The sequence below is a fragment of the Alosa pseudoharengus genome, unplaced genomic scaffold (assembly GCF_046254945.1).
Source record: "Alosa pseudoharengus isolate Yale_2024_CS ecotype anadromous, Long Island Sound unplaced genomic scaffold, YU_APseudo_1.1 YU_APseudo_1.1_scf_8, whole genome shotgun sequence".
Classification (NCBI taxonomy): Eukaryota; Metazoa; Chordata; class Actinopteri; order Clupeiformes; family Clupeidae; genus Alosa; species Alosa pseudoharengus.
This window is the reverse complement of record NW_027468870.1, coordinates 3,559,724-3,572,223: the sequence shown is the minus strand read 5'-3', so window position 1 is coordinate 3,572,223 and position 12,500 is coordinate 3,559,724. Positions and strand designations below refer to the sequence as shown.

The 12,500-nt window shown below is 47.2% G+C and overlaps 1 protein-coding gene across 1 annotated transcript in view; it reads left to right on the top strand.

Moving 5' to 3' along the window:
- The window catches only part of pcxa (pyruvate carboxylase a), a gene marked incomplete at its 5' end in the record, with an annotated part of 170,382 nt that overhangs the window by 157,488 nt on the left and 394 nt on the right, over positions 1–12,500 (top strand). Inside the window, 3 exon segments of the mRNA XM_076273573.1 lie at positions 2,058–2,306; positions 6,930–7,070; positions 9,850–12,500. The exon segment at positions 9,850–12,500 is cut by the window's right edge and continues 394 nt beyond it. Of these exon segments, the coding sequence (XP_076129688.1) occupies positions 2,058–2,306; positions 6,930–7,070; positions 9,850–10,101 (642 nt within the window).

The following is a 12,500-nucleotide window of genomic DNA, read 5'->3' as shown; positions in this document are numbered from 1 at the left end:
TAGTGTGTGTGTGTTAGTGTGTGAGTATGTTAGTGTGTGTGTGTGTGTGTGAGTATGTTAGTGTGTGAGTGTGTTTGTGTGTGTGTGTGTGAGTATGTTAGTGTGTGTGCGTGTGTGAGTATGTTAGTGTGTGAGTGTGTGTGTGTGACTATGTTAGTGTGTGTGTACAGTGTGTGTGTGTGTGTGTGTGTGTGTGTGTGTGTGTGTGTGAGTATGTTAGTGTGTGTGTGTGTGTGTGTGTGCGTATGTTAGTGTGTGAGTGTGTTTGTGTGTGTGTGTGTGAGTATGTTAGTGTGTGTGAGTATGTTAGTGTGTGTGTGTGAGTGTTAGTGTGAACATGAGTAGTGTGAGCAGACCCTCTTTATAACCCTGTCACTTAAACAGTAGATGAAACACACAGTCTCCAGCCCAGAGTTCAGAATGAGCGTCTTGCTGTCTCCTGAGATAACGCTCATGTGATCGGAGGAAACTTCTCTTCTCCTGACATAACGTTAATGTGATCGGAGGAAATTACTCGTCTCCTGAGATAACGCTAATGTGATCGGAGGAAACTACTCATTATCTCTTGAGATAACTTTAATGTGATCGGAGGAAATTACTCGTCTCCTGACATAACATTAATGTGATCGGAGGAAACTACCGAGATAACGTTAATGTGATCGGAGGAAACTACTCGTCTCCTGAGATAACGTTAATGTGATCGCGTCTCCTGAGATAACGCTAATGTGATCGGAAACTACTCGTCTCTTCTAGATCAGCCGTTAAGTGTATCCAATGACTACGCTAAATGGGACGTCTTCACCTGGATTGAGTTGGACATGAGCAGCATGACGAAGTGTGTATCGGGCTGACGTCTCGCTCTCATTAGCATGAGATGATTTATATGTGGACCTCACACACACACAACACGCTTGCGTGCGTGTGTGTGTGCGTGCGTGGGTGTGTTTGTGTGCGCGCGTGTGTGTGTGTGTGCGTGGGTGTGTTTGTGTGCGCGTGTGTGTGTGTGTGTGCGTGGGTGTGTTTGTGTGCGCGTGGGTGTGTGTGTGTGTGTGTGTGTGTGTGTGTGTGTGTGTGTGCGTGGGTGTGTGTGTGTGTGCGTGGGTGTGTTTGTGTGCGCGTGTGTGTGTGTGTGCGTGGGTGTGTTTGTGTGCGCGTGTGTGTGTGTGTGTGTGTGTGTGTGTGTGTGTGTGTGTGCGCGCGCATGTATGTATGTGTAGTTGTGTCCCTCATCCCTTGTGATTCACACACCAACTGGGTTAAATAAATCATGAATCACTGCCTCCCCATTGGCCCTCGTCAGTGTGTGTGTGTGTGTGTGTGTGTGTGTGTGTGTGTGTGTGTGTGTGTGTGTGTGTGTGTGTGTGTGTGTGTGTGTGTGTGTGTGTGTGTGTGTGTGTGTGTGGTAACGCTGTTGATGTTGTTGTGCTAAGAGCTGTGGCATTCTCTGGTGGAACGTCTCACACACACACACACATACACACACACACACACACACACACACACACACACACAGGCATGTCCCCATGCAGATCTCACATCTGCCCTTGTGTCTGCTCACATTTCCTCTCTCTCTCAAACATAAAAGCCATTAAGTTAGTGTGTGTGTGTGTGTGTGTGTGTGTGTGTGTGTGTGTGTGGCTCTGCTTCTCTTACTGAACTATTTTACCACTTAGCCCCGCTTTGTGTGTGTGTGTGTATTTGTAAACAATACCTTGTGATCCTAATGACAGACAGAGTCAGATTCCCTGTAATGGGGTTTGGCCATACGGAGAGCTAATGTTGGCTAATGCTGACCTGTAATGGGGTTTGATCATGAGGAGAGATGTGTTTGTGTTTGTGTGTGCGTGCGTGTGTGTATGCATGTGTGTGTGTGTGTCTGTCTGTCTGTCTGTGTGTGTGTGTGTGTGTGTGTGTGTGTGTGTGTGCGTGTGTGTGTGCGTGTGTGCGTGCGTGTGTCCGTGTGTGCGTGCGTGCATGCATGTGTGTGTGTGTTTGCGTGCGTGCCTGCATGTGTGTGTGTTTGGTGCTGGTCCTAATGCCCCTCTGCTGCCCCGTAGGTGCTGAAGAACCTGCCCCGTGTGGAGGGTCGCCCTGGTGCCTCTCTGCCCCCCATGGACTTCGAGGCCATGGAGAAACAGCTCCGTGAGTCGCACGATGATGACATCACCCCGGAGGACGTCATGTCCGCTGCCATGTACCCCAAAGTCTTCCAGGAGTTCCGTGACTTCACCAAGAACTTCGGGCCCGTTGACTGCCTCAACACACGCCTCTTCCTGGACGGACCCAAGATCGCCGAGGAGTTTGAGGTGGGCGTCCTTCTCTAAAGCGCTCTGGACCATGTGACCTTCTACTCCTCTCTCTGCCTTTAATGTCCTCTCTCTCTCTCTCCATCTCTCTCTCTCTCTCTCCATCTCTCTCTCTCCATCTCTCTCTCCCTCTTTTTCTTCCTCTCTGGTCTACCCCACACTCCTCATCTCTCTCTTCATCTCTCTCTTCCTCTCTGGTCTACCCCACACTCCTCATCCCTCTCTTCATCTCTCTCTCCTCATCCCTCTCTCTCTCCATCTCTCTCTGTCCCTCTTTTTTCCTCCTCTCTGGCCTACCTTTCCTCCTCATCTCTCTCTCTCTCTCTCATCTTTTTTTTCTCCCCCTCATCTTTCTTCTCTCTTTCATCTCTCTCTTTCTCCCTCTCTCTCATCTCTCTCATCTCTTTCTTTCTCCCTCTCTCTCTTCATCTCTCTCTCCTCATCCCTCTCTCTCTCTCTCTAATACACTCTGGCTCTATAGTGTATTGGAGATGTGTGTGCAAATGTAATCTCCTTAGTCCTTCTGCTCTTGTCCCGTTATTATGAAATCTGCTCCTAATGCTGGTGCCACTCTGTTTGGCCCTTCTCCTCCTCCTCCTCCTCCTCCTCTCCTCCTCCTCCTCTCCTCCTCCTCTCTTCATCTCTCTCTCTTTATCTCTCTCTCTAAACATGACACTAAATTACCCATGATCACCCCATGACCTCCACTAGTGCGTATCCCCCTCCCCACACACACACACACACACACACACACACACACACACACACACACTAACTCACGCACACACACTGCCAATGAGGACTGTAAGGAAAAGTGTAAAAACTGGAGATTTTAATAGCACTTAAAAACAGCTATGTCCGCAGTATAATAATCGCATGGAGGGCATGGCGTTCAGTATAAGGATTAGAGTAATAGAGCATGGCGTTCAGTGTAAGTGTTTAAGGATAAGAGTGATCGCGTGGTGTTCAGTATAAGGATAAGAGTGACCGCGTGGCGTTCAGTGTAAGTGTTCAGTATAAGGATAAGAGTGATCGCGTGGTGTTCAGTGTAAGTGTTTAAGGATAAGAGTGATCGCGTGGCGTTCAGTGTAAGTGTTCAGTGTAATGATAAGAGTGATAGTGTGGTGTTCAGTATAAGGATAAGAGTGATCGCGTGGAGAGCGTGGCGTTCAGTGTAAGTGTTCAGTATAAGGATAAGAGTGATTGCGTGGTGTTCAGTGTAAGTGTTTAAGGATAAGAGTGATCGCGCGGCGTTCAGTGTAAGTGTTCAGTATAAGGATAAGAGTGATAGCGTGGAGAGTGTGGCGTTCAGTGTAAGTGTTCAGTGTAAGGATAAGAGTGATCGCGTGGCGTTCAGTGTAAGTGTTTAAGGATAAGGATAAGAGTGATCGCGTGGCGTTCAGTGTAAGTGTTCAGTATAAGGATAAGAGTGATCGCGTGGCGTTTAGTGAAAGTGTTTAAGGATAAGAGTGATCGCGTGGCGTTCAGTGTAAGTGTTCAGTGTAAGGATAAGAGTGATCGCGTGGCGTTCAGTGTAAGTGTTCAGTGTAAGGATAAGAGTGATCGCGTGGTGTTCAGTGTAAGTGTTTAAGGATAAGGATAAGAGTGATCGCGCGGTGTTTAGTGTAAGTGTTCAGTATAAGGATAAGAGTGATCGCGTGGCGTTCAGTGTAAGTGTTCAGGATAAGGATAAGAGTGATCTCGTGGAGAACATGGCGCTCAGGCTGCTCATGGGAAGGATAGGCACACAAACCACCAATCAGAATACATTATTTAAAAGCTGGACAATATTCATGTTATTCATGAACAAGACACAGTGCTCCAAGCTCTCCACGAGTGTGTGTGTGTGTGTGTGTGTGTGTGTGCATGCATGCAGTAAATATTTATGTTGACAGACCAGTGTGGCCTTTAGACTCTAAAATAAAAACACAGCCATGACGGGAGATTGTCTGCAGCAGTGTCTGTGTGTGAGAGTGTGTGTGTCAGTGTGTGTGGGTGGGTGTGTGAGAGAGAGTGTGTGTGTGTCTGTGTGTGTGTGTGTGAGAAAGTGTGAGAGAGAGTGTGTGTGTGAGAGAGAGTGTGTGTGTCGGTGTGTGTGTGTGTGTGGGTGGGTGTGTTCCTCTGTGTGTGTGTGTGTGTGTGTGTGTGTGTATATCTCCACACCTCACTCCTGACGGCCTTATAAGATGTGCCAGATGGACTGTGTCCATGGGGTTTAGCCTCCTGGACAGCGTATCCATCTCATGTCCAGGGCTACACACTCAGGCCCAGTAGGCTCCCCCTCCTCAGACATGCTTGTGTGTGTGTGTGTGTGTGTGTGAGAGACTGCGAGTGTGTGTGTGGTGTGTGTGTGTGTGTGTGTGAGAGAGTGCGAGTGTGTGTGTGGTGTGTGTGTGTGTGTGTGTGTGTGTGTGTATGTGTGTGTGTGTGTGTAGGCACCCCCTCCTCAGACCTGCTTGTCCGTGTGTGTATGTGTGTGTGTGAATGTGTATGTGTATGTGTGTGTGTGTGTGTGTGTGTGTGTGTGTGTGTGTGTTTGTGTATGTATGTGTGTGTGTGTGTAGGCACCCCCTCCTCAGACATGCTTGTCCAGAAATGTTAAATCCGTTGCTGCCCAGTATCCACTGCCCACCCTGGCTGTAGCAGAGCAGAGGCTGCATGCCCAGATGCCGAGAGAAAGGCCGTTACAATGATGTTTTTCTGCACACTTTCCTCACAGCTAATGCTGGAATCTCTATAATTATATTTATCTCCTCGTTTGCCGTGTGTTTTAAGCAGCAATAATTAGTTAATTGTGCTTCAAATGAAGTGGGTAATTTCATTAACATGGCATCATTAAGATGCTCTGTAAGAATGAGTGTGTTTCTCTTCTCAGAGAAGAGCGGAGAGGCTGATTAGGCATATCTGCAGTTCCATGTGCACCCTCACGGTTTGCCTTGTTTAATGTGCACGCCGCCAATGTCTCTGCTGTGTGACGTGCACGCTCTTGGAATGTGCGCTGTGTGACGTGCACGCTCTTGGAATGTGCCCTGTATAATGTGCACGCTCATGGAATGTGCACTGTGTGACGTGCACGCTCATGGAATGTGCGCTGTGTGACGTGAACGGGGTGGTGGTAGTGTAGTGGTTAAGAGGCTGGGCTAGCGTGCAGTAGCCTGTAGGGTGGTGCTAGTGTAGTGGTTAAGGAGCTGGGCTAGCGTGCAGTAGCCTGAAAGTTGTCGGTTCAATACTCGGCTTCCACCGTTGTGCCCTTGAGCAAGGCACTTAACCCCAAGTTGCTCCGGGGACAATGTAATCCCTTGTAGTATAGTTGACATATGTAAGTCGCTTTGGCTAAAAATGCGTCAGCCAAATGTAATGTAATGTGAACGCTCATGGAATGTGTGCTGTGTGACGTGCACGCTCATGGAATGTGTGCTGTGTGACGTGCACGCTCATGGAATGTGTGCTGTGTGACGTGCACGCTCATGGAATGTGTGCTATGTGACGTGCACGCTCCCGGTCTCGTGAGCCCTGGGTATCTTCTGAGGGCTGATCGCTAGGCAACCTGAGCTTGGATCACCTGCTGTATCCATTTCCAGTTGACAGCACGTCTCTCTAACACCAGGCATCATGGGAGGAGGAAGGAGGGATGGAGAGAAGGGAGAGAAAAAGAGGGGGAGAGAGAAGGATGGAGAGAAGGATGGAGAGAAGGGTAGAAGGGGGGCAATAGAGAGAGAGAGAGAGTGAGGGAAAGAAACAGGGAGGCCCTTTTTGTTTTTTACCAGCCAAGTGGCATATCCGCATGTATGTCTCCATGTTGCTAACTATACACATACTCTCTCTCTCTCTCTCTCTCTCTCTCTCTCTCTCTCTCTCTCTCTCTCTCTCCCTCTCTCTGTCTTTCTCTTTTTCTGGTTGTCTGGCTCCTGTGTTCTGCTGTCCAGTTGTTTTGTGGTTTTGGGGGTTTGTTTTGATTTCTGTCTCCAGTACTGCTCCTCTGTCCCTGCTGACCCATAATGCACCTCTCACAGCTGACCCATAATGCACCTCTCTGTCCCTGCTGACCCATAATGCACCTCTCTGTCCCTGCTGACCCATACTGCACCTCTCTGTTCCTGCTGACCCATACTGCACCTCTCTCTCTGCTGACCCATAATGCACCTCTCTCAGTACTGACCCATAATGCACCTCTCACAGCTGACCCATAATGTACCTCTCTGTTCCTGCTGACCCATACTGCACCTCTCTGTCCCTGCTGACCCATAATACACCTCTCTGTCCCTGCTGACCCATAATGCACCTCTCTCAGTACTGACCCATAATGCACCTCTCTGTTCCTGCTGACCCATAATGCACCTCTCTGTCCCTGCTGACCCATAATGCACCTCTCTCAGTACTGACCCATAATGCACCTCTCACAGCTGACCCATACTGCACCTCTCTGTCCCTGCTGACCCATACTGCACCTCTCTGTCCCTGCTGACCCATACTGCACCTCTCTGCTGCACAAAGTCAACCCTCTCAAGAACCAGGCCACTTTATACAGCCATATACTGTTTGGTGATGTTTGGAAATAAATTTCTCCCTCCCATCTCTCTCCCCCTCCCTCTCTCTCCCTCCATCTCCCCTCCCCTCCACCAGGTGGAGCTAGAGCGAGGGAAGACGCTGCACATCAAGGCTCTGGCGCTGGGGGACCTGAACAAGGCGGGCCAGAGGGAGGTGTTCTTCGAGCTCAACGGCCAGCTCCGCTCAGTGCTGGTCAAGGATACAGTGGCCATGAAGGTACAAATGCCTGCAAATGCACACACACACACACACACACATACACACACACACACACATATATATATATATATATATATATATATATATATATATATATATATATATATATACATACATACATACATACATACATACATACATACAGAAAACCCCCACACATACATACATACATATATACATACATACACACACACACACATATATATATATATATATATATATACATACATACACACACACATAAACACGCACACATACATACATACATACATGCACATACATATATACATACATACACATACAGTACACACATATACACACACACACACACACACACACACACGGTAGTGTTGCTTTAAGCATCTCCTCTGCTCTAAAATATATTACTGTATAGAGTTCATATCTACTCTAACACACATCACTGCGTATGGCTCTAACACACATCGCTGCGTATGGCTCTAACACACATCGCTGCGTATGGCTCTAACACACATCGCTGCGTATGGCTCTAACACACATCGCTGCGTATGGCTCTAACACACATCACTGGCCCCAGCCGTGGCGCGGCTGACTGGGGCACCAGCACCGTACACCCTGGTTCGAGTCCTGCCCCGTGGTCCTTTCCGGATCCCACCCCGACTCTCTCTCCCACTCACTTCCTGTCATTCTCTACTGTCCTGTAAATTAAAGGCATAAAAGGCCAAAAAAATATACTTAAAAAAAACAAAAACACACATTGCTGCGTATGGCTCTAACACACATTACTGCGTATGGTGGTGTTGCTTTAAGCATTTCCTCTGGTCTAACACACATTGCTGCGTATGGTATAATGTATGGTATGGCGTATGGTATAATGTATGGTATAGCGTATGGTATGGCGTATGGTATAATGTATGGTATGGCGTATGGTATAATGTATGGTATGGCGTATGGTATGGCGTATGGTATAATGTATGGTATAGCGTATGGTATGGCATATGGTATAATGTATGGTATGGCGTATGGTATAATGTATGGTATGGCGTATGGTATGGCGTAGGCGTATGGTATAATGTATGGTATGGCGTATGGTATAATGTATGGTATAATGTATGGTATGGCGTATGGTATAATGTATGGTATGGCGTATGGGATGGCGTATGGTATGGCGTATGGTATAATGTATGGTATAATGTATGGTATGGCGTATGGTATGGCGTATGGTATAATGTATGGTATGGCGTATGGTATGGCGTATTGTATAATGTATGGTATGGCGTATGGTATAATGTATGGTATGGCGTATGGTATGGCGTATGGTATGGCGTATGGCAGGGGTATTCAATTAATCTTCAGCGAGGTCCAGTTACGGAAAATTTCCTCAAGCAAAGGTCCGGAGCATCATAATGTTTAACGTGCGTGTTTAGGCTATGTATATGTATGTATGTATAATATTAGGATGGATGGATGGAGCCTAGTTGTAGATAGATAGATAGATAGATAGATAGATAGATAAATAGATAGATACTTTATTGATCCCCAAGGGGAAATTCAAGAAATAGAAGATTGTAGGCCTAGGCCTAATGTTTAATGTGAAATAAAATAAGTAGCCTAAAAGGCAACATTCGAAATGAGGAGAAATAAGGCAAGATAAGAGTAGCCTAATTGGGGAGAAAAACTGAGTAGCCTTGGCTATTTTTAAGATCTTAACGTGAACTTAAAATAAAATTTGAGCTGAGACAAGGATGGATATTCCACAGCTGGTTCCTTAAACCCATTAATCAGCAAGTTTAATTTTTTTTTATTTTTTTTTTTATGTTGACCCGAAATCCTGGAAACCCAGGAATATCACATTGTTGGGCAGTGAATGCATGTAGGCTTAACTAGATTGTGGTGGATCAATCATATTGCCTTCTTAAATCGTAAAATATTCTGTGGTCTCAGTTCACTGTTGAATGGGCCTAGCCTACCCTATGCTTGCTAGTAGAGGTGCTTCAAATTGGCGCTTAAAAAAGAGGTCCAGGGCAATTCCGCGCAAAACTGTCACATCCTTGCCGTTACGGACGTGACAGTTTTGCGTGGTATTGCCCCCGTATCGTTATAAAGCTCTGTTCTCGCTGTCTAGCTTTCTCCTCTTTGAGCAATCGATGATTTGAAAATAACTTACTTATCGTTAACTTAGATATCCATCTGATTGTTTCTCGTCCCGTCTCCTCTCCTCGCTCGTTTCAGGCTATCAGTCTCTTCTCCATATATAGGCTACTTTACTCACTGACTCGACTTTATCAGAATTCACAGATTTCACTGGCTGAGTAGCAGCAAGCGAAATGATGGTTCCTGAAGCTCCTGAAGTAAATGCTGTTATCCTAACCAACGAAACATTTAGCGCAGCTTTGAAATCTTACTTGAAAATCTAAATTAGGCTATTATGGTCTGGGTCCGGATAGGATCACGTCACGGTCCGGACTCGGACCGCGGTCCGCCATTTGGTGATGGCTGGCGTATGGTATAATGTATGGTATGGCGTATGGTATGGCGTATGGTATGGTGTATGGTATGGCGTATGGTATGGCGTATGGTATAATGTATGGTATAGCGTATGGTATGGCGTAGGCGTATGGTATGGTATAGCGTATGGTATGGCGTATGGTATAGCGTATGGTATAATGTATGGTATGGCGTATGGTATAATGTATGTTATGGCGTATGGTATAATGTATGGTATGGCGTATGGTATGGCGTATGGTATAATGTATGGTATGATGCTGTTGATTTAAGCGTCTCCTCTGTCCTGCAGGAGATGCACTTCCACCCGAAGGCGCTGAAGGACGTGCGTGGCCAGGTGGGGGCACCGATGCCCGGTAAGGTGGTGCTGCTGAAGGTGAAGCAGGGCGACGTGGTGGAGAAGGGCCAGCCCCTGTGCGTGCTCAGCGCCATGAAGATGGAGACCGTGGTCAACTCGCCCATCTCCGGCACCATCGCCAAGATCTACGTCAGCGCCGACACCAGCCTGGAGGGAGATGACCTCATCATGGAGATCACCGAGTAGACGGGGGGGGGGGGGGGGGGGTCAATACAGCGTCGCCATGACAACATGACGTTGTGATGATGCCATGACTATGATATTGTGATGACGTTCTTATGATGTTATAATGGCGTTGTGTTGATGTTGTAATGACGTTGTGTTGATGTTGTAATGGCGTTGTTATAACAACACGCCATGACAACATGACGTTGTGATGATGCCATGACTATGATATTGTGATGACATTCTTATAATGTTATAATGACATTCTTATGATGTTATAATGGCGTTGTGTTGATGTTGTGATGGCGTTGCTATAACAACACGGTGTTTTCAGAGCCGTTTACTCCACCACCATCGCCAGGTGCCACACCCTCCCCCACTTCTGCTCCGAGCCAGTACGGTTAGAGTTAGATGATGAAGGCACTCAGAGAAGAGGGAATAGACAGCTGTCATTTTGTAGATGTATTGTATAAAAGAGGAAATCTATGGAGCTATTAACTACATTAACCAGGAATCCGTGGGGTTGGGAGGTGTGTGTCGATGTGTTTTTGTTGGAGACGGAGCTTTCTGTTGCGTTTGCATTTGTTTTGATGTATCCAATCTACTTCTAACAGTAGCGTACAGTAGATCTGTCTGTCTGATCTACTTCTAACTGTAGGGTAGATCCCTCTGTCTGGTAATAGATCTGTCATGCTGATGTCAAGCTTATTCTAGCATGTGCCTGTCAGCTGTGAACTCCAGACTGTCATAATAATTAATTGATGAATTAATGAATTAGCTAGCATAGCAATAAATAACAGTTTCCTTTATGTCATAGGCTTTTCTCGTTGTGCTACTTTTGGCAAATGCTCATACTATGTGAGAAAAAAACGTGTGTTGTTGGATTGTAGTCACACAGTTAATATCCCTTAATATCCCTTAACGTCATGTTTTTAATTTTGTCCAATGTTAGCTTTGATGGGTAGTTTGCAATGAGTCAGGAAACGTGACCGCAACAATCCTCCTCTCCCAACCCCCCCCCCCCACCCCGTTAGTTAGTTAGTCAGTCAGAGCACGCGCTCACTGTCCAGCAGACGTCCTCACAGGTGTCCAGTGTGCAGGTTCCGCCCCGTTGCCTTGTACTCTGTTTATTGGTTTCGGCCCTCAATTGTGAATCTCAGACCAACTGGGACAACTGGAAATCCGAGTTGGGAAAGCTGGGAATGTCGCTGCCCAGACAGCGGCGCACACTGTGTCCAATCCGGCCCGGGTCTGCCCAGGTGTGTGTGTGTGTGTGTGTGTGTTTTTAAGTGTATGGTACTGAGCCGATGAGGTGATTGTGTGTTTGTGTGTGTGTGTGTGTGTGTGTACGTGTGGGTGAAGGGACCATAAGGACGCTCATTAAGGCCTTAGTCCACACACACCTGTGCTGAGATGGCGGGACTGCCCCCGAGATCACTTGTTTATTTGGTTGTTTTGCTTTGTCTGTTAGTTTGTTTGTCACATGCGAACACAAAGCATCTGACTCACATTCCTTTCCGATGCGTCGCATTCTCTCCTGAGGTCTATATCTCTGAAACAGGGTCCTAGTTCTTTTATTTGTGTATTGTACATTATGACTGTGAAAGTTCACATGTGGTGTTAGGGGGTTAAAAAGCACACTGACACACACACCGGAATGTATACACACCTAGTAACACAAAAGTATTGTCCTGAGGGTTGACTGCAGTAAACACACACACACACACATAAGCACAAGATAAGGGTGTGAAGTTTTCCTGTTGGTTAACACACACCTGAGGACATCTCTTTAGGCGGTCAGGCCTCGGTCATGTCCGCTAGTAGCCCAGATGTAATTGGTGCCTGCCATTGATGATGGCTGTGTGGTGCCCCTGGTGGTGGTGTTGTGGGGTGGACATAGGTGGGCCGCTGGACCCCTAATGAGGCACGATGAGACCACAGCACACACACACACACACACACATACAGTGCTTCATTACGCTTTTATTAACCTGATGGAAAAGGCCACCACTGAAGAGGTGACTGGTGAAATGTCCTGCACTACGCACAAGACCACAGAACACAGGGAACACTCTGTGCATTATTTACGGTTAATGGTCAGGGCTAAACGGCAGGTTTGGTCAGGAAGACCTCCATACCCCCTCTGCATTATTTACGGTTAATGGTCAGGGCTAAACGGCAGGTTTGGTCAGGAAGACCTCCATACTCCCTCTGCATTATTAACGGTTAATGGCCAGGGCTAAACGCCAGATTAACGGTGACCGTTCGGGTCCTTTGATCCAGACTCCGCTCCGACCACGCGCCTGGTAGCCTCCGACTGCCACGCAGTCTCGTTCAGCGCCGGCAGAACGTTCCGCAGGCCCCCCGAGAACCAGAAACCCACAGCCCTAGTGCAGACGCCGTGATCAGTAATCAGAACG